The sequence below is a fragment of the Equus asinus genome, chromosome 9 (genome assembly GCF_041296235.1).
Source record: "Equus asinus isolate D_3611 breed Donkey chromosome 9, EquAss-T2T_v2, whole genome shotgun sequence".
Classification (NCBI taxonomy): Eukaryota; Metazoa; Chordata; class Mammalia; order Perissodactyla; family Equidae; genus Equus; species Equus asinus.
This window is the reverse complement of record NC_091798.1, coordinates 93,660,221-93,681,912: the sequence shown is the minus strand read 5'-3', so window position 1 is coordinate 93,681,912 and position 21,692 is coordinate 93,660,221. Positions and strand designations below refer to the sequence as shown.

Here is a 21,692-nt window from a genome sequence, read left to right as displayed (position 1 = left end):
AAAAGCTCAACCATATGTGTATTTATATCATGAGGATAGCTCTGTATTAAGTAGCTGTGCATTGAACAAAGACTGAAAGGAAATAGGATAAATGAAAAGAAGTTGATACACAAGGATGGTGTCAGTATAGATGAAATTTAGATATCTTTAGTTGCTATCATTTTGTTCAATAAGGCAAAATTTTAGACAGTCTTCCAATTTTGTATGTTTTTGCGTTATGTTCAACATTGAGTTGATTGGGAATTTAAGTGTTTGTTATGAAAAATGTTTTTGCCCTAATGGGTAGCTATTGTTCCAAAGTGATTTATTGAATAATTCATTTTTTCCCTACTGATTTGAAATGCCACCTTGATGCCCTAATTTCCGTGCATCTGTTCCTGCATTCTGTACTTTGTGGTCTATGTCTGTGCCACTACTGCACTGTTTAAATTACTATGGTTTTATTGTATCTTTTGCTTTGTGGTGGGGCAAGTTATGAACAGCATCCCCCCCCACCCCCGCCGCCGCCCCCCACCATGGCTCAAGCATCATTCTCTTTCTCAAAACTTTTGTTTCTGGTCTTGTATATTCATTTTTCCAGGTGAACTTTTGGAATAAGCTGTTGAGTTTCATTTGGAAAAATTCAGTTCAGGTTTTGATCAGAGTCCATTAAATTTATAGACTAATTTTGGGGAGGTAATTTTGCCTGTTATACCTCTTATTGCTTCCAGAAGTTTCAGTGAAATATGTGAGTGTTTTTTTATTTGGGATATAGCGAAGTGACAGAAAGGTGATGGTACATCTCTCTTATTTCTGCATAGAAGCTGAGTGATTCTGATATCCGTGCCAACAAAATCACTGATGAGAGTTTATAGTTTTCAATTGTCTGCAATTGAATCCAGATGGGAAAATGATGGAGGCACATTGGAATCCTGTAAACTGGAATTTATCTTGGCCATTAATAAAATTAATGGCCTTTTAAGAAAAGTAGCAGATTTTCAATGGCCGCAGTGATTAGAAGGACCTCAGTCTTAACCCGGAATTGTCACCTGTGGCTGATTTTTGTGCTGTGCTCGTTCCTCAGCACATTGTCCGAAGCTCATTCCTACTGCTGATCTCCTTTGTTGCTTTCTCTAAATCTTCTGTGAGCTTTATCTAACTTTTCTGAATGAAAATATTCTTGTTCCTTCATATTCATATTTCCTTTCCCCGTCTTCCTCTCCTGCCAATCCCCCCACCCCTTTCTATCTCACTGGGTCTCTCTGTTGGCTTCATTATTGACACCCCACCCCCCCGCCCTGGGTCTTGTTCACTGTCTCTTTTTGAATTTTGTGATTAACAAATAAGAGACTCCTTTTACTACTGATATTATTCTCAGTGCTAGGACTTCTGGGTATCTCTCGTTAGTGGACGTGTCTTATTTCTGACCCATTGTTGATCTTCTTTTACCAAGGTAAGACATGGTATAGTCTTGAAGGGGAGGCATAACTGGATTATAAAACTGTACCGTTTGGGGCTGTATTGCTTTGGAAAGGGTTGCAAATAAACTCTTTCATAAGTTGTAGTTCTTCTTCACCCAACCAGATAAAGTAGTAATGTGATCGTTGTTTTGAATAGATTAGATATCCTTGTAATCTGTGAAAAACTTTGATCTGTTTATACAACTTGTTTTCTATTTAAAAAAAATATCAACAGGTCAGGTCAGATTCTGTCCGTGGATAACTCATAGTCCTTTTAGGGGCCAGGAACATGACTAAAGCAAGCTGTTCCTCCTTTTTTAGGAAATGGAATTTCATCTAAGTTTCCTCTCTCAGTCGTGTCAGACATTTGTTATTGTTTTCTGCTTTTCAGATCCTCTTCCTGGACTTTTTTTGAAGCTATTGTATGGTACATTTTTCTTGGCATGTTACTTTCTATTGATTATGTTTCTGCATGTGTGTGCACGCTCTCATGTGGAGAAAGGACAATTCAAAATTGTGAACGGGTGACTTTTTTCAGAACTCCACAATTTGTATTTATACTAATTTTTATAATGTTTCATGCGTGGGATGGATTGCAAACCAGTAGGAAAACAATAGCCTTTTTATTTTTTCAAATTTTAGATGAAATAGCCAGTGGCACTGATTTTGTTTGATGCTGGTTGTCCTAAGTCCTGATACCCTGTGGAACATCATGGAACATCCATCGAAGGCACACAGATGTTAAGGAGACTGTAGACTTTTCTCCCCTCTCACAGGGTGAGGCAGTCTTGGAGAACCAGTTTGTTTTTGTTGGGCAAGCACACAGAAGCCCAGAGACTTCTCCACACTGGCCAAGCCCTGGAGGCCCTCCAAAGTGGGCGACCCTTCCCCCCTCCTGGTTTCCATTTCCCTGCCACTCCCACAGGCTGGGCAGAATGTACCTCCGCCCCCCATGCCAGGCCTCCTTTGTATTGCCTTTTTATGTTTGAGGGGAGGGTGTGTCCCGAATCCTTGGAGTCCTCTGGGGTCTGGAGCCATCTGGCAGGCTGTCGTGGCTGTGGCTCCCTTGGCTGGAGCACCGCTGACGTCGCCCCTGCCCGCAGCCTCTGGAGGAGGATGTACTGGAGAGCGCCAGCCTGCCTTCCCCGGAGTGCGCCTTGGTGACCCGGGATGGCAGCTCCTCTCCTTGGGACCAGGGGACTTAGCAGGGCTTTGTACCAACCAGAAGCTTTCAGGAGAAAGTGTGAGGCCAGGCCAGGTGAGACAGAGGACTCGGAAATCCCTCAGGGAAGACAAACAGTGATCGGAAAGGGCACAGCGAGTGTGGGAGCACGTAGTGCTATTTATTTGGCAATGTTTGAGAATATTTAAGCTTCGACAACCTATTGTGGTCTGGGACAGGGTGAGGCCATAGCTAAGAATCATTATTTTGAAAGTTTATAGAATGGTGGTATCTCAGGTACAGGAAAAATTAATAGAAGCAGTGATCTTCATCAGATAGGAATTCAAACAAAGTGAAAGACAACTAAATACCACATTTACACACCTAGTACATAAAAAAGATTATTCCCTATGCTCCAGACTTCTTCAACTTAAAAACAGAACAAACCAGCTCTGATACCCATACTTAAATATGTCAGAAAGCATCTCCCTGTCATCCAAAATGTTGTTGTTGGAAAGACGGATCCATGATATTTGAGCTCAGCCACGTGAACACGACACAGTGTTGGACCCGGGCCCTTTTTATTGTGGTTTCTTAGAGCCAGGACAAGGAAGTCTGACGATGCCCTGACTTATTCATTTTTCAGGGGCAGATGACGGTCTATGCGAAATTTGGCAAAAATGTTTATCTTCCTAAAGATGCCGAGTTTTACTTTATTTATGACGGATCTCATCAGAGACACATCGTGATTGCAGAGCGCACGGAGGATAACGTTCTCCAATCCAGCATTCCAGGTGAGGGGTCCTCTTTACTGTGCGATTGGGAAATCTGTCTATGCATCTTCCCTCCAGGGGTACAGGCTGGGAGGAGGAAGTAAACAGTGCTCCATGGTGGGATGGGTGTGTGTGTGAGACAGACAGGAGGTGAGGTTGGGGGTGTGAGAGAGAGACACCCTGGGTTATCTCACGTCTGAGGTTTTCCCAGCTGTAGCAGCCTTGGCTTAGACCAGGCAGGACCATCCTGCCAGTTGCACCCAGCTCTTCAGGTTGGGTGTAGTTTGGTTGCGGCCCGGTGGAGGAAGCACTGACCTTCGTATCACCTCCTGTAGTTCCTGAGGTGGCTCAGGAAGAACAGAGGCAGATGGTCTCCCCTCTCCCTTCCTCATTCCCCTGTGGTCAGTCTGGCAGCCTCAGTGTCCACTCATGTTAGTTTGTTGTTTTTCTTGTTTGTTGGTTGGTCTGTTTTCTTTAATTGTGGGTCTTTCAGTCCCACTTGAATTGTAGCATATAGGGAGCCTTCAGTTTTTCTTGTAGGTAAGACTGCCCTCATCTTTAAAGGAAAATGTTTCTAAGTGCTTCTGTCATATATCTGGGACACGTGGAGAGAGGGTCAACAGTCAACGTGCAAACAACACAGACGTCATGAGAATCATAGATATTCAAAGACCTTTCAGCCCTACCTGGGCTTGGTCATTGGATCAATCTGTTGTGCAATTTCTGTGACTATGGGCAACTTTAAGCACATCTCTCCTGGCCCAGTAACTCCCATCCTTATAAGAAAAAGAAAAAGTCAAACCTCATGAACGGGACAGAAGTCGCTTGGCTCCTCTGTCCTCTTGCCTTGGCATTTACATTTATCTCTCTCCTGCCTTTAGCCCCCCACCCCTTTTCTTGTTTTTCTCTTACTGAGTCTCTTATAAAGGAGGAATGAAAATAATAACTAAAGCACCACTCCTGATGTCAAACATCCTGGTTTGTCTTTTTCTGTACTTGCACGGAGGGGTGACCCCCCACACTCCTTGTGTGCTAAAATCTTTTTGGTTATATTGTGACCTGCTTCGAAGTGAGGGTTCTTAACTTCATTTTAACAGACTTGCTACAGGCAGGTGACAGTCCCTGTTTCTGAGCCTTAAATTTCCCTGGTGACAGCTTCACCAGGGTAACCTATCGGAAGTCTGTAGAACACGTTTCTGCAGCGTATATTGGACGTGTACAGGCTGTGCCTGCACGCTGGACCACTTTTAAAGAGGCGGTGTGAAAATGGCGGTCTTTCTCACTGAGTGAACTTGGGCTGCTCTCGTTCCTTGAAGCCCTGGCAGCCTGGCCTTTGGGGAAAGGCCCTGGAGAAGAAGGCTGAGCAGGAATGGCTTGCTCATTAGCTGTTTGCTGGGGGGGCCAGTGGTGGCTGAATGTTAACCCTTCTGTCTAGTATGACTATCATAATCACGTAGGTTTGGTGGAACTAACTCCTTGAAATTCTGCCAAGGGCGGCATAAAAACGTACCTGGGTAGAAGTTCACCAATCTTGGCAACGTGAAAGAAGAAGAGTGTAAGGAGGAGGCGTAGGGAGCAGAATGAGGTGACCACCCACAGCACATGTGTTCGGAACACCTGCAAGACAAAGAAGCCGTTCTCAGAAGTGGGGCAATGAGCAGCATATGTAAATATTTCTGTTGAAAAGTCTTCACCCGCACTAAGTCACATTCAAAGGAGCTCTATGGAATTAGTGTGAACTTGTGTAAATTTGTGGTTCTGCCTTAAAAACAATCACCTAAGTAAATATATAAAAATATATGACTCAGGAGGAAGTGGCAGAGCGGAGAAGGACGGAGGCCTCTAGGAGGACAAACTTGAATTCATGGTTTGGGGCAGAAGTACAAGGTGAAGGTATGCTGAATAACAGCGTTTGGTAATGATGCGAGAATAGACCCTGAAATGCCCAGAGCTCCTAAAGGTTAGTTTTAAAATCCAGAGTCACTGGAAGAAGATGGAGTCAGCTCTCATTTGGCCACCCAGGCTTGGCAGCATTTAAAGGTAGTTGGCTGCATTTCCTTTCTGCCTTGCTGTCCTGAGGCAGCGTGGTGAGACTGCGGACCGCTGAGGCTTTGGACTCTGGCAGAGCATCTCCTGCAGACTCTGGGTGAACTGTTTATTGTCTTGTTGTCCAGGCCACGGGCTTCAGGAGACGGTGACAGTGTCTGTGTGCCTCTGCTCGGAAGGTTACTCCCCAGTGACCATGGGCTCTGGCTCGGTGACCTACGTGGACAACATGGCCTGCAGGCTGGCCCGTTTGCTGGTCACCCAGGCCCATCGCCTCACGCCTGCTAGCCATCAGACCCTGCTAACCCCGTTTGCCCTGACGGTGGGAGCGTTGCCTGCGTTGGACGAGGAGCTCGTGCTGGCGCTGACCCATCTGGAGCTGCCTCTTGGGTGGACTGTCTTGGGAAATTCTTCACTCGCAGGTGAGTCTTCACCAGAAAATTCCTGTCTCCTCTCTGTGTCAGAATGTACCTTACAATTTGTTGTCTGTCTGCCCGGGTGGGTGTTCCTGCCGCCTTTTGACCTGAGCCTCGCTCCCACGTGGCTGGGCTGCCTGAGGTCCTGAGCCTCTCATCTCTGGGCTGGTTGATGCTCCTCTGTTCCAGCGGGTGAAGAGCTTTGCCTCGGGAGGGAAGAATTGTTTCTTTGTGGCGAGCTCTTGAGCCAGCCGCTTTGGACTGTGACTCCACTTCCCTCGGCACATTTTCTTGCTATGAGAAGAGGATATTGCCGCCCTGTTTACAAATAGGTGGAGTCTTCAGGCCAGGAAGAAAGTGCAGCCATCTCTGTGGAGCACTTGGAAGAAAGGTGGCCATGCAGGATATATAACCAACGTGTTGAAATCTTCACAAGTCTCATTGTCACTGAGAGCGTTCATATTATGCAGATCTTCCTCGACTCTCGATGGGGTTATGTCACTATCAACCCATCATAAACTGAAGGTATTGTAAGTCGAAAATGCATTTAGCACACTTAACCTACCAAACATGACAGCTTAGCCTCTCCTACCTTAAATGTGCTTAGAACATGTCCATTAGCCTACTGCGAGGCAAAATCATCTAATGGAAAGGCTATTTTATAGTGCAGTGTTGAACAGCTCATGTAGTTTATTAAATACTGTACTGAAAGTGAAAAACAGAATGGTTGTGAGGGTATCGGTTATTAACCCTCATGATCCCATGGCCACCTGGGACCCGTGGCTCCCTGTCTACCATCACAAGACAGTATCCTACTGTGTATTGCTAGCCTGATCAAAGTTCAATATTTGAGGTTCAGTTTCTATTGAAAGTGGATCGCTTTTGCACCATTGTGTAGTTGAAAAATTGTAAGTGCGACCATTGTAAGTCAGAGACTGTATTTGTACTTTTGAAGTTACTTCTGGATGCCCCGTTTACTAAAAGACTGAATAGCCTGTTAAGACCATTAAATACACTCTTGAAACCGTTTGGAATCTGTATGTGAGCAGAGGTACAGATGTTCTATATAAGCCCATACTATGCACGAGGCGAAACTGTTCAATAGATGCTGCTTATGGTGATTACACATTATGTAATTTTATTGGAATTAGAGATAGTGCTCTGTATTCTACTGAACTCAACGTATACTGTTGCTGTTTTTTCTGTATTCTTCCCATGACTTTAGCTTTGTGGTTAGATGATGCTATTTTTAAGCGTTTTTGCTTCATGATAAATTCTAGTTGCAGGTTGATTTAAATTTGTTATGGAGAAGATTAAATGCACTACTCTAGGTAAAGGGGTATGATTTTTGTAAACAGAATCATAAGGCCATAAGCCACAATCAGAAAGGGTCTCCATTTCTTTCCTTTACTCAGGGTTATACTAAAACTCTCCTGGGCACCTAGAGATGTTAAGGGCTCGGATGAGAGAAGTCACAAGTTCACTGTTGAGCCATGCCTGACTCCCGTGTGCTGCATGTAGCTGGTTGATGTGTATGAAGGGGTGGGCTCCCTCAGGGAGGAGGTGGTGTCTGTCCTGCTCACCCTTATCCCCAAGGACCTGGCAAAGCCCTTGGTACATAGCAGGTGCTCAGAAGTATTTAAATGAATGAAGGGAGTATACTGAGACCTTCAAGGAGTTGTAAATCCTAGATAGGACTGTTGTAATTCTCCTATATAAATGTATATATAGGAGAAAAATGTATTCTGGCTAAGGAACTTTTTTCATATATATACACACATATATTCGTATGTATATTCTTTCATATATATACACATATATATGTGTGTATATGTTTTCTGGCTAAGGAACTTCATTTTCTTAAGACTTCTGGCTTAAAAAAAAATTCTATCAATAGTATTGAAGGGTGTTTTATTTTTTGGAAGGTGGACCCATTTAGACAAAGACATAAAGTTTTCCTAATTTCTCACCTGTCACCGCACTCAAGGCCGTAAGTAAAGAGCCTCGAAGCCTCCTGGAGAGGCAGGCGCAGGTCAGTCACAGTGCTCCTTCCCTACCCAGCGGCTCCCTGACTGTAGCAGCTTGGAGGCTGCAGGGGTTCGGTTTGTGCCTCTGCACACATTGTTAACAATGACACATTGTTAAAGTGTTTGGAACGTCATAATTGCACATGAGTAGCTTAAACTAGCACATGAGTAGCTTAAACTAAGAGCCTCCAAAGTAGGATTCATGTTACCCACATACTATATTTATTTTTCACCCCAAAACTTAGAAATAAATTAAAGTTGCCTAATCTTTAATCTGTGGATTGATGGTGGTACATGCATACACTTTTCTGTCTTGAGGGTATATGCTCAGTTATTTTTGCAGATAGAGATACGTAAACAAGTAAGTTTGGAGAACACTGGGCTAAGTGCCAAGTTGACAAGGGGCATCTTATTGCCATTTTCATTTCTGTTTGGAGTTGTATCCTTGTTTTCTAATCCTCCATCTGTCATGGTCTTGGTTTATTCATACCTTTTAATAGGCAGATTTATGTCACCAAGGAGTCTTTTCTGACCTCTCTGCCATACTAATATAGATATATGTGTGCTCATGAGAGAAAGTCAGAGCAGTTCCTTTATGTGGTGAGCCGTTGTTTTCTGTGGGAAACGGTTCTAGTGTCATAGTTGTTAAGAATATGAGCTCTGAAGCTGGGTTCAAATCCTGGCCCTACTGTTTCCTGGCTATGAGACATCCTGGGCAAGTTATTTTAGTTCTGATGCCATGAAGTTTTAATTTCTAAAATGAGGCATAGAAGTACTCACCTCATTGGCTTATTGTGATGGTTAAATTGGATAATGTTGGTGAAACTTCTAGAACAATATCTGAACATACTGAGTTCTCAGTAAAAGTTGACTTTGATGTGTGTATGTGAATGGACTTCCATATATAGAGAGTTTATTGTATGCACGTATGTGAAAGCAAATTACAGTTGGTCTGGACAAATGAAGCTACAGGCAAAGGATAAAATCCTGGTGTTGTAAACAATTCCTTGAAAATTTCTGTGAACTTTTCTAGACTTTCTCTAAGAACAGTTTACAGTACTTGAGGTAACATTGCCTGTAGCCTAGACTTGTAATGGAATATCTGTACAACATCAGTGTTCAGGGATGGGGTTAATATTTCCTTTTTTTTTTTTTCCTCCTCTGATTTGGATGAATTCCACTGCCCTGTCTTCTAGTTCACTTATCCTTTCTTCCACTTGATCTAGTCTGCTGTTGAACCCTTCTATTGAATATTTCATTTCAGTTATTGTGTTCATCAGCTCTATGATTTCTGTTTGATACTTTTAATATTTTCTATCTCTGTTGAAATTCTCACTTTGCCCATGCATTGATTGCTCTCCTGACCTCGGTGAGCATCTTGATGACTGTTGATGTTGGACTCTCTGTCAGATAAATCACTTATCTCTATTTCATTAAGATCAGTTTCTGGAAATTTACCTTGTTCTTTTGTTTGGAACATGTTCTCTTGTTTCCTTCAACTCTCTGTTGGTTTATGCACATTAAATCAAACAGCCGTCTTTCTCAGGCTTGACAGACTGGTCTTGTGTAGATGAACCTTGTCAATCAGTCCAGCCCAAGCTCCTGGTTGCCTTTCAAACCTTTGTGATAGACCAAGTTGCTGTTTTTGTTCTTAGTGGCTCCCAGTAGTTGAGGGTGTGCCAAGTCCATCAGTGTCCTCAAGGGGAAGATCTCAGTTAGCACCTGAATGCTGGCTGATTAGAAGCCAGACCCTCCTTCGAGGGAAAGACTGGGTGGTGGATGTTTCTGCTTGCTCCCTCCAAGCTGAGCCCTGGAGGGGATAGTCATGGTGTGTGCTTGTGTGCCCATTAAGAACTGCTTCTTTGTTTGCTGTAGTCCTGTGGGAAAGCCCCACTGGCTTTCAGAGCTAGACGTTTTGGGGGCCCATCCCTCAGGTAGGAGCCTTAAAAGTTAGGGTGCTATATAGGTGATCCAAACCCTTCTCTCCTCAGGGAGAAGCTGGGAACTGGGGGTCCCTCCTGACTGTGTGATGCTCTGCCAGGGTTGGGGTTTATGGTGAGAGTGTCTCAGACTTTCCTTCCTGTTTCTCATTCACCCAACATGTAGGAGTCACTCAGCAGGCTTCTGGATCCCTCTCAGAGGGAACTACTCCATGTTTAGCTGCACATTTGGTGCTTCCATGGGAGGAGGGAGTCTCCCATGTTGCCATCTTAGTCCTTCAGCCTCAATGTAGTTGAGTGTTAAGTGGTTTAGAATCTGCCTCTTTTTCTGGTGTACATATTTTATTAGTGTTGCTTGCCTTCGAGGTAGGTAAATTATAATAACAAAGCAAGAAGGAAGCTCTGGCATGTGGCCCACTGGAGTTCATCACGTGTTAGTGGTAGTGGCATCGTAAGTGGAAAATAGTTTTTTTCCTAGTAATTATTTTTCCTAATACTTATCCAAAAACTATTTAAAATCTCTACTATTCACACTTATTAAAAATTCTTTTTGTTTATTTCTGCTTTTGGGGGGGTATAAATGGATGTTACTGAATGAGTCTAGATTTCTGTAATGACATTGTCGTGGGAGAGTCTGACTGAAGCCTTACTGTGAAGCATTACTCTATTTCCATGCGTTTTATAATAAATCCCTCACTTTTTCATTTCTCAATCACTGAGAGTTACCAGGAAGGCCTGAGATTCTGGAGAAGGGCCAGAGTCTGAGTGGAGTGCTGTGTCTCATAAAGAAAAGCAGAGCCTTCTCTTGGCACCGCATCTTACCTATCATTACTCACAGTGCAACTTCGTTATGTATTCCAAGGAAGGAAACATCCAGGTTTTATTTAATTTTGTGCCATAAATAAAATTGGATTCCTATTTCATAAAATTAAATTAATTTCTCTCTGTGAAATAGCTTTTGTGATAAAAGCTTTTGCAGGGTCTCAGGACCCCAAATGTGCAGTAAAACTTGGAGTAGTAATATTATTATCCAATAAAATCTCGCAATTAATTTATCCTTTTTTGTTTTGGGTTTTTTGCTTGTTTGTTTTTCGACAGAAATCTTTTCTTAGAGATTGGCGTATTTTGTCAATTAGGTTAACTGGAGTAAAAGACTTTGTTTTCTTCTGTTGATGCTTGGCCACCTCTGAGTTAGTCTTCCCTTCCTCTCGACTAAATTACTTCCCTTCACTGTGTTCCCAGAAGCCTGCATGGCCGGCAAGCCCTATGTTTGCCATCCCCAGTGGGGAGGCTGCCATTTTAGTAAAGAGCCCAAAGGGACTACCAATGGCATCTCAGAAGACTGATGGTGTTATCCCTGGGGACATGGTAGCTCTTCTCCCAACCATGGGAGAGGTAGAGCTTGTCCTGGTTATACTTGCTGATTTAGGATAAAAAAAGCTCACTTACTTAAAAAAAAAAAGTCATATAAAGACCATCTCTCACAGTATATATTTACACTTATGAACCAATATACAGCAATAATTTGCAGATTCAAGATTTTTTTTTGCCAGAGAAAATTGCTATTGTGAAAAATGAATTTGAACATTTCTACAGTTCTCCAGGTAAAAGTAGTTCATACGTTCAAAGTTCTACTTATAGGCAGATGTTTTTTGTTGTGGAAGAGATAGAACTCTCCATTATACAAATTATAAAAATGTAACAAAACCTGTTTTTTTCCAGGTTTATGGAGGTATAATTGACAAATGATACTGTACAAGTTTAAAGCGTACAATGTGTTGATTTGATGCATTTATATATTGCAACATACTTACTGCCATAGCATTAGGTGACACCTGCATCCCGTCACATAATTACCATTTTTGTCCTGAGAATATTTGGGAAAGTGATACCTTAATCAGTTGGAGCTGCAGGGCAAACATATTAACATTCTTAAGAAAACAAAGAAAATTTTATCTGTTAGATTGCTTTATCAAGTTTAAAAAGTTGGCTAACTTTCCTCCTGCTTTTATGATTGATTCTGTGAATGGAAAAAGTTTTTAGGGTAAGCCAACTGAGCTTTTGCAACTTTTCCCCAGGGCTGTCTTGGGCATAAATATGGCCGATGTATTTGGGGAGCCAGCTTCTCATTCTGTAGATGTGTGGTTGGTTAGAGGACTGTCCCCAAAAACGAGCAGTGGTAGAAATGATAGGACCCATTGAGAGTGGTTCAGAGAACTTCTTATTTTGATTATTATGTATAGAACTTCTTATAATATATTATAGTTATAATTATGGAACTTATTATTGATTCCAAAGATCACATCAAGAATATGCTCCTCCCTTGCGAGTAATACCGGTGGAGTTATAGCAACCACAACAGATTTAAACTTGAATATGGAAGTTAGAGAAATGGTGCTTTAGTGGCAGAATACGTGTTGTAAATCCAAGTAGTACCTGTCTGTGCAAAAATAAGTCACAATGTAACAAATAATGGTTTAAAGGAACAGTAGGAACCTTGTCATGGAGCACAAGGTCAGTGGATAGGTAACACTATCACTAAGAAGAGCGGTTAGTGTGATGCTCTGGTTTATTAACAGTCTTCATAAATTAGTTCTGTTTGAAGGAGAGTGTTTGTTTTTCTACACTTTACAACTAATTGGGGCAATAGGAAAAGAACTTCAGAAAAAAAGGGCTTTAGAAGAAAGTTGATAAGAGTAGGGGTTATTCGGTGACTGTTAAAATGTGTCTTGATTGTCTAGTGTTCCCTTAAGGAGTTTAAAGAGCAGTCATAATATTGCTTCTTATCTGCAGGAAAAGCCATTAAAAGAGAATTAACAGTTCATTACGAAAGATTCAATGGGAACTGCCAATTTTCTGTGACATCTACCTCTTGCTTCAAGCCACATACCCAGAACCATTACCTTCTTTCTAGGCAGCCAGAGAAGGGAATGTGTGGGCAGCAATGTTTGACAGAGGAAAATATCTGTTATCTTTCTCTGAATGGAGGAAAGAGATCTGTAATCAGTAAGAAGCAAGATTTGTTTAACACTTGAAATGGAGCTTGGCTGGTGTTTTTATCCTTGAAAACCATTTTCTAGCTGTAGAAATAGAAGGAAAATAGAGCAAGGATCAGGAGCATGGCGCTGGTGGTTGGCCCCGGCTTGACTTGTGTTCCAGATCTCATTAGCTGGAGGGCAGCAAATGAATTATAAGAGTTGCTTGCTGTTCTGCAGACTGTGTGAAATGTCAGCTTTGTTTTTCTGCCCCACAGCTTGGTACTGGACAGCAAGTTTGAAATAACATCAGCTGATGTCCTACCAGTGGGTAGAAAACCTGAAAAGGACAGATTTATTACAAAATACAAGTCTCCATTTCTAAAACAAAATTTCTGAGGAGTTTTGAAATTAATGCATTATGGGTAGCAACTGATTCTGGGGTTTTCTACATTTTTCTTGGAAATACAAGCAGTTGTGTACACACTCAGTGCTACTTTGTAGCCTGTCACTTCCAATAATATCTAACGGGACAAATATCTCCACACTTTGTTTCCTGACATTTAAAACTGGTGTTATATTCTGTCAGTTGCTAAGGTGACCCACCGATGAATGCTGGTGTGGAGAGAACGTCCTTTAACGTAGGTGCTATGGCAAATTGGTAAAATTGTTTCGCAGGACTTAGCCATGCACAGGTACACGAATGTGCGTTTGTGAAGTTTTAAATCCTTAATTTAAAAATATTTTCTGTCTTCTATCCCTTTTTTTAGCTTTTCATTTTTAAGGAATGGGATGTCTGGCAGTGAAGAATTTAATACAGAATTGAACTCTTCAGGAAAAGGGCTTTTTCCTCCATCAACTCATTTGGATTTATTTTTGAGTTGTCAGTAAACTCTTATTAAGCACATTCTCTGTTTAAGGGACTATGTTTTAAAGGAGAAAAAGTAGCTTAAACTCTTCCTTAAAAAATAAGCTTCCTGCTTTTGTCTGGCACAGTGGCCCTTAGACTGGAACAGAGAATTACAGATTTGCTGTCACATCTGAGAGATGGAGCATTGGGTTGTGTTCGGGTTACTTCCTCCCTCTCTCATAATTTTTAGGGAAAAACAATGTAACTGGAAGCTTTTATTTTCAAACACTACCCTCATGTGCTTCCCAAAGGACTTAGGACCTTGCAAGATTCTGAAATTGACCTGCTGGTGGCCGTCCCCATCCCTGGTTTCTCTCCTTGGAGAACCCTTCACACGCTGCAGGATGCATGTGGCAGTTTTTGGCTGTACCCAGAAAACTAAAATTGAATTTGACAATGGCAGTAGCCAAGGATTCGCTTGAACACTTGAGGAAAACAGTTAAAATCATTGCTGTTTTCATAGATTCCTTTGATAGGATTTGAATGCTGGCAGCTGTCCTCGTACTACTTTATTTAAAAAATAAAACATTGGTTTAAAAAACTACCAACGCTTGGCGGTTAACGGGCTGATGGTTGAAGAAGACGGGAGGGGGAGGCCTGGGCATGAGCCAGAAGTGGTGGCATCTTCTTAGGGAAATGACCAACCCAGTTTCCTGTTGCAAGGCCCCCCTTTCCTTGGCTCCAGTGAGCTTTGCAGGCCTTGTCTTGACTCTTTCAAATGTGGGCATGAAGCTGTGTAGGTAGAAACCCCCCAAGATCTTCCATCATCTACCCTAGGTTCTAGCCCATAAGGATTCCCGCATTCCTGCTTTCTGTCCCCCACGTCTGTAGCTGCAGCAGCGTTGATATGCAGGTTTGTCATGAGAGGATTGTGGAGCCTCATCTGCTGACATCTGCAGAGTGGGGAGCAGGTGTGAGCCGGCCCTCAGGCTTACTGTAGCTTAGTTTCCTTCTGCTTTTTCTTACTCTCGATTGGTTGATTTATTCAAGTTCTATCTTTTCTGCTCTTCTATTCTTGGTTTGATTACCTATGGGAGGCATAGGAGTAAAGAACTCGAGTTTTGGAGGTAGAAAAGTCTGGGTTCTGACCCTTGGTGCTCCATTTACCACCTGAGTGAGCTTGGGCAATTGCATAATCATGTCAAATCTCTGTCTCTGCCCCCAGGAAAGAGGGGAAATAATATGCCCCACCTGGGAGCAGAACCTGTCAGGTTCAATGAGATAATGCAGGTAAAGTGCCTAATAAATGTTAGGTGGAAACAAGGAATGTAAAGTCCTCATAGTTACTGGCACCAGTGAGAATGAAATAAAGGTGGGTGTGGTGGTTCACTTCCGTGCTTTCAGGCTTAACAGCTGCCCATCTGGATTTCTAGTTCACGTTTGCCAACCTTCCCTGCTCCCCCCACCGCAGGTAGGCAGCACCTTAATTGCTGACTTCCTGTTTGGTTTTTGCCATTTACCTTCCTCCTCTTCTCCCACCAGAATGTCCCTTGGTGAGTGTGCCCCCGTGCTGAAGGAGGGGATGAGGTCTCCCACTGAAGGTGTAGCCCAAACCCACAGAGTCCAGCGTCCTTCAGTCTGGGCCTTTGCCCCTGGGGCTCGAAGTCAGACTTCCAGCACAGACTTCAAAAGGCTGTTTCCAAGGTGTGACGGGTCTGTGCGTTTTCTGCTTGTCAATAATAGACTGCAGTGTATTTTCATATGTCTCCCAAACAGAACAGGGTTCCTGGACGGTGAGTTGCAGGGGTCCTGCAAATTCCGTGGGCTTGCCTGTGGGGTGAGGGGGAGCAGAAGCATGTGCTGTGCACAGTAGGCTGTCGGCAGATAGTGAATGAACGGATGAAAGATGGATGTGGATCATAGCCTCGAACAAATACTAACAAAAAACCTATTGCACAGGCTGGAAAAGGGGCTATGACATAATTGCCGCTTAGGGCACCTAGTGACCGTCTGCTGCCCGAGGCATGGGGCTGCCGCACCGTTGTCTTAATGGGATATCTGGTGTCTTAGACTGACGCAATCATAGTGCCTCCTAAGCAGATAGCTAGTTCTCTTAATTTATGCTTTTCAATCATAACCAGAGGAAAACTGTGTGCAAATATACCATATATCTATTTAGTGAGCGTTTGTTTTATTTTTTTGTATTAAAAAGGTTGGCCAAATGTGAATGACTGATCATAGTTCTTGAGAACACTGTCCCTTGTGTTATCTTCGTTCCAGCCCCTGACAATCCTGGATGGTAGGCTGGGCAGGTAGCACTTTGCGTTTATAGATCAAATGACTTCGAACTTGAGCGTAAAGTGGTCTGCCCAAAGCTGCATGCCTGGAGGTGTTCAAATCGAGACCTTTCAACCCTTTAATCTGTCCCCTTTTGCACCATACACTGTTGTGTCTGGATTCTGAATAACTTGTACTGATGCCCACATCGTGTGATTCAATCTGGAAATGTCTCCACATTGTGAGGGCCGGAAGTCAGGTTGCCATCCCATAAAGTCTTTTTAGTGTTTCACCTGATTTAGTGCTAGTTTCATGAGCTAAAAGAAAGTGTAACCAACCTGTATGAGATGCAAAAATGCATGAAGTGCATTCCAGCCTTGTGGGTGGTGTGATTGCTGTTTTCCCTGATTGTTTTCAGTCAGGAGTTGTAACCTGAGCGTCTGCAATGTGTCTGATGCAGAAAAGTTTCTGGAAGCTGAAGCCTGCCATTATGCTTGTTTCATTCGTCTTCTAACCTTTTGCCTTTATGACCGAGCTGCACCTGCCATGCTGGTATTGTGCCTGGGGGTGGGGGGTGTCCTGTTTCCTTATCTTTCCTATGAGTGTGTTTATATTTGCAATTCCTATCCTGGACTCACCAACCTTGGATCTTCTGTGTGGAAGGCCAGCTTGTTTATATACACACCAAAGCCCAGATTAGATGACCTAAATGGAAAATGCCATCCTACACGCCCTCTCCTTCCATCCTTGTTGAGAGTCCTGAAAAAATATCAGAGATTGTGTGTGATGCTCATGCAAATACTCTCTTCTACTTCCATGTAAATTTTGGTAATTTTTTTTCATTCCCTTTACTTTTTGCTTGTGATTTTGGTATTTTATGAGCATCTGTAAAGTTTCAAATCATAATACCTGATGTAGGTTGAATTAATATAACCCGTTGAGCAGTTTTCTTGTAGGCCAGATAGTTTCCTTGTTTCTATTCCCCCTTTGTGTCTAAGCCTAGAGCTGGTGTTCATTAGATGGTGATTTCATGGCCACATAATTATTTTATTCCGAACATAAGTAGGCTGGCTGTACGCTTCCTAAAGACAAGAACTGTGTCCATCTTTGTGTCCACAGGACCAGCACATAGTAGGGTCTCGCTCAATGTTAGTCTACTTAAATTACTTTGATGCACCAATTAAGACCTCCATGAACATAAATGTGGCTCTGGAAATCAGAATAGAACTTGTTTTAATGAATTGGATTATGTGAATTAAAAAAATTTATTAATAAACTTACAGTGTTGGATCCATTTCAGTGGCTCTACTTGGTAGTTATGAAACGTTGCTAAACCCTATGAAGTAGTACTTCTTTATTTATTTAAAATATTTTACTTTTCCTTTTTCTCCCCAAAGCCCCCTGGCACATAGTTGTATATTTTAGCTGTGGGTCCTTCTAGTTGTGGCATATGGGACGCCGCCTCAGTGTGGCTTGATGAGCAGTGCCATGTCCGCGCCCAGGATTCGAACTGGCAAAACCCTGGGCCGCCTGCAGCAGAGCGCACGAACTTAACCACTCAGCCAGGGGGCTGGACCCTGAAGTAATACTTCTGAATTAGTCTGTGTTTAAAAATATCATTTGCTTCTACATTGTTATCCCCATCGTGTTTTAGCTTTAATATTTTGCTCAATGTTTAAGGCTGTATCCTGGCTTAGCAGCATGTAATGAGGATTAAAAATAACTTAAAAATCACCAACATTATTTTTCTTTGTTCTGATTCACTGGTGAAATGTTTTAACTAACACATCTTAAGAGCTGACTGGGAAGTCAGTGGTATAAGAAGGAGGCATAGATATTTAACCACTTATTTATTTCAAGTAGCAGGTCCCAGCCTTGACTTGGCATTAGAATCACTTGGGAATCTTTAGAAAAGATTGATACTTGGGCCCCACCCCAGAAATTCTGTCTTAATTGTTCTGGGGAGGGCCTTGAACACAACTCAGGGTGTGTGTGTGTGTGACAGAGTCAGACATCATTAGGTTACAGAAGTACCAGCACCTCCCATTCTCTCCCCATCATGTTCCCTCCCCCACTCAGGTGCCATGCTGACTTTATAGTAAACATTTACTTGCTTTTCTTTATAATTTTACCACCTATGTACCGCAAATAACATGGTTTAGTTTTCTTTTTTTTAACTTTATATTAGTTGAAACATGTTCTCCGTATCCTTTTGTGATGTTCTCTCCTCAGCCTTGTGTTTCTTCGTTTCTTCTGTGTGAGTCTATAATTCACTTTTGTTGTTAGAATGCTAATGTGTGATTGCACTGCAATTTATTCTGTTGTTGATGGACGTGAAGATGGCTTCTATTTTTGACCATTTTGCATTTGGGGCGTGTTTCCTGGTACACGCAGAGCGTAGTCCTTCCCAGGGTTTATGTGTGGAAGTGGGATGGCTCAGTCAGAGGCGTTAGTTTCTTCATCTTCGTTAGACTGTGCCGCTGGGTTTTCCAGAGAGGTTGTTCCGTTTACATTTCCTCTGGCCGTGAATGTGAGGTCCTGAGGGCTGCTAAGTTGTTTTGCAATCTTCCAACAGGAATTTCTGCTGATGGAAAGGCATCGTCAGACCTTGTTTGGGTGTGACAGTGGCTCCTGAGTCCTTATTGGATGGGCAGTAAATGGAATCAGTTAACTTTCGTAACACCAGACTGGCCGTCCCTGCTCCTCAGGTGCCCTGGCAGCTCTCTGGTGTGCGCTGCCTTTCACGGTTCCTTGATCACCAAAAAGTCAGCGCGGGAATGAATACCCTTAGGACCTCGGGTCTTTGATGTGACAGCCTCATTTTCCAGGGAGAGAAACTGAGGCATGGAGAATGAGTGGCAGTGATTTTGAGTCTCCTGCCTGCCTGGGACAGATGCTCTAATGGGATCGTTGACTGAAAGACGCAGCCTGCTCCTTCCTTGTTGTGATCTTGCTCCCAGGATGTGACAGGTCGTAACTTTCAATGTTTGCCATTAGAGCAATTCTTAGTAATTCTAGTTACATTCGTTCGAATAACTCCAGGCACCAGCTAAACAGGAAGAGACATATTTATTTGGTAAAGAAAGATTTCATTTTCATTAAACACCCCCACCTGCCAAATTGTGTAACCCCTGTCCACAGCTTGTTTTCCTGACTGCTGGTAAGACTCTGAAACTTCTAACAAGCAGAATTATTTATATATGTCATGATGTTTCCTATTTCAAGCTGTTTGCCCTATTCTGGGCTCTGGACGTTTATAGTGAATGAGAAAGCTCGCTCTCAAAACGTGTTGGTCAGCTTTGTGTTTGTTTTGTTCAAACATCAGAGGATCCTACCCCGCTTGCCCCAGGAAGCAGAGAGGGAGGGAGAGTGTCAACAGTGAGCGATCCAGTCCCATGGGCTTGCTGGCCGCTCCCATTGAGCCAGAAGTGAAGATGGAACCAGGAAGGAGGGAACGGGGAGCTCATGAGCAGGGCAGACCTGGAGAGTGCTCCTGGGGGAGGAAACCACTTCTCCCCACGCTCACACTGTCCAGGAGTGGAATACAGTGAACTACGCCCCAGGTTTAAGGGTATTTAGGGCATTGCCCCAGGCACTGTAGGGCGTACCATTTAAATAGTTGACACCATACTTGCCTTTGTCAATGGTATTATTTTAAAAGGGAACCAAAAGGTTTAGATGTTTGCTTTTGGTCATATTTTTCTTATAGGAAAATTGTGTCCTGTAAAACCACAGGATGTTTCTCACCAGGTTCAGATTGGGATCTGTGACTTAGAAATTCCATGCTGGTGTGGCTGGTTACAACCTGATGCTGACAGGCATGCTGGAGAGCGTACGTGTGTGTGTGTCACATGTGCATGTGTTTGCTTTGTTATCCTAATAAGTCTCTTCCTGATTATTATTTAAGAAGGAAGAAAATGGAAATGTTATGAAACATGCCTTTTTGGGATCTGTTAAGAATAAAAACCCTACTTTCTAATAAAATGAGTTTCAAGGTTGAAAAATTAGATAAAGAACAAATTACTTCAAGGTAAGTTCTTTAATAACCAACACAGCTCTTTTGCAAATCTCAAGTATGTTAAACAAATATCTGGCGGGGGTGCTCTGCATTGTCTTTTTTAGATTTTCTGCCATTTCAGATGTCATTTTACTGGGGGCAGGGTCTGTGCTGTGTCGTACAGACGGATGGTCGAGCAAATACTCAGTGAAGTTGGTGGCATTTCTCTGGGAGGGTTCATTTACATATTTGAAATATGGACCTTGTGTTCATCAATTGAGATATAGAAATAGCAGTGTAAACCAATTAAAAATGTAAACTAATCAGTTTTCTTTCGCATCCATGTTCAGTGGCTATTTCTTCCTAATTGTTTCAAATTAGAGCTTAGTTGGATGCTGGCTTCCCAGATGTCGTCACCACAGCCTGCTGGGGACACAGGGCTGAGTGTACTGTCTGCTGTAGTGAGGGAGAACTCCGCCTCCACAGTCGTAGCAGCATCTGGACGGGAGAAGGCAAGGACAGAATTTATTGAGAACTTGAAGTTTGGTTTAATGAGGGTCTTTTAATGCAGGGGAGGAGTGATGGGGGTGGTGGGGGGGAGGGCAGCTTGATTCGGACTGGGTAAGGATCATGATAAAGTAGTTCAACATTGGTTTTAGGGCTTACACTGTTGGTGCTTCCTGCTGAAGGGTTGATGGGTCTTGAAGGGAGTTCCTGTAATGAACAGTCAGTCAGTTGCCTGAGCGAGAGTCTTTTGGAAAGTGAAGCTATGCTAACGAAGACAATGGAATAGTAAGATCACGTTAATGTGGACAGTAAGCTGTGTGAAGTGGGTGGTTTTTGTCTTCAGTGTCCAAGCTGTGTGTGGGACCACATAGTTTCTGTTCTCGGATTTTGGTCAAAAGGTATCAGAGGCAGAAATAAGCGTGATAGATGCTCCAGATGGCAGCTGCAGCCGTGTGTTCAAAGCTGACTTTCGTGGGTACTCATGGTCATTTCTTCATTCATTCAATAAGCGATGTTTATAGAGCATGTGCGTGTGCAGGTACTGTGTGAGGATAAAAGGTCCCTACCCTCTTGGCTTCTCACTCTTGTGTGGTACAGCGTTGTCTGGGTCTCTTTCAGATCGTAAACAATCAATAACCTTATTTAACTGGCAGGTGTGTAACTCAAATTCTCGCTGCTTACTTGTTCCAACAGATCTTGAGTGTTATTTTCGTGTTCGGTTGAAGATTAGGCTTGTCTTAAGACATGTCTTAATGTCTACGGAGTTCACTGGCCTGGATTTTTTTAATGTAGGCAAATTTCTTCTTTTGCATATTCCTAATGTAATGTTTATCATGGGCCAGCTGTGTTCCAGACACTGCGTTGTTGCAGTAGAAATACAGGTGTGCAAACTATACAAATTAGGCAATTTAAATATACACAAATAATCGAGACTTCAACAGTCAATTGCCGTTCCACTCCACAAATACTGAATGACTTCAGCTTGCCAGAGAGTATGCTGGGTGTCAGCAATGAAAAACTATGAGGGGCTGTAAGATAATATAGTTTGGAAACAACCGGAATGTAGAGTGGCCGACCCCACAGTGAAAACCCAGGCACACAGGCCAACCCGGAGCCCTCTGTCAGGGGCATGTGAAAAGACATGGCCGAGCTTTTTAAGCAACACACTGGGGTGGCTTTGGCAACATTGAAATGATCCCAGGGATCTAGTAGATGGATGAAATCACCACTGTGAAGTTTGAGAAAGACCATGGTGTCTAGTTAGCTTCTCACCGGGGAGGAGG

At 42.9% G+C, this 21,692-nt stretch overlaps 1 protein-coding gene across 8 annotated transcripts in view; it reads left to right on the top strand.

The window, feature by feature from the left end:
* ARHGEF28 (Rho guanine nucleotide exchange factor 28) overlaps positions 1–21,692 on the top strand; it is a 273,307-nt gene that overhangs the window by 105,674 nt on the left and 145,941 nt on the right. For all 8 annotated transcript variants that reach the window (XM_070517954.1, XM_070517955.1, XM_070517951.1 and 5 more), the window contains 2 exons: positions 3,248–3,395; positions 5,549–5,842. In XM_070517954.1, the coding sequence (XP_070374055.1) occupies positions 3,248–3,395; positions 5,549–5,842 (442 nt within the window). The remainder of the gene's footprint in view (positions 1–3,247; positions 3,396–5,548; positions 5,843–21,692) is intronic.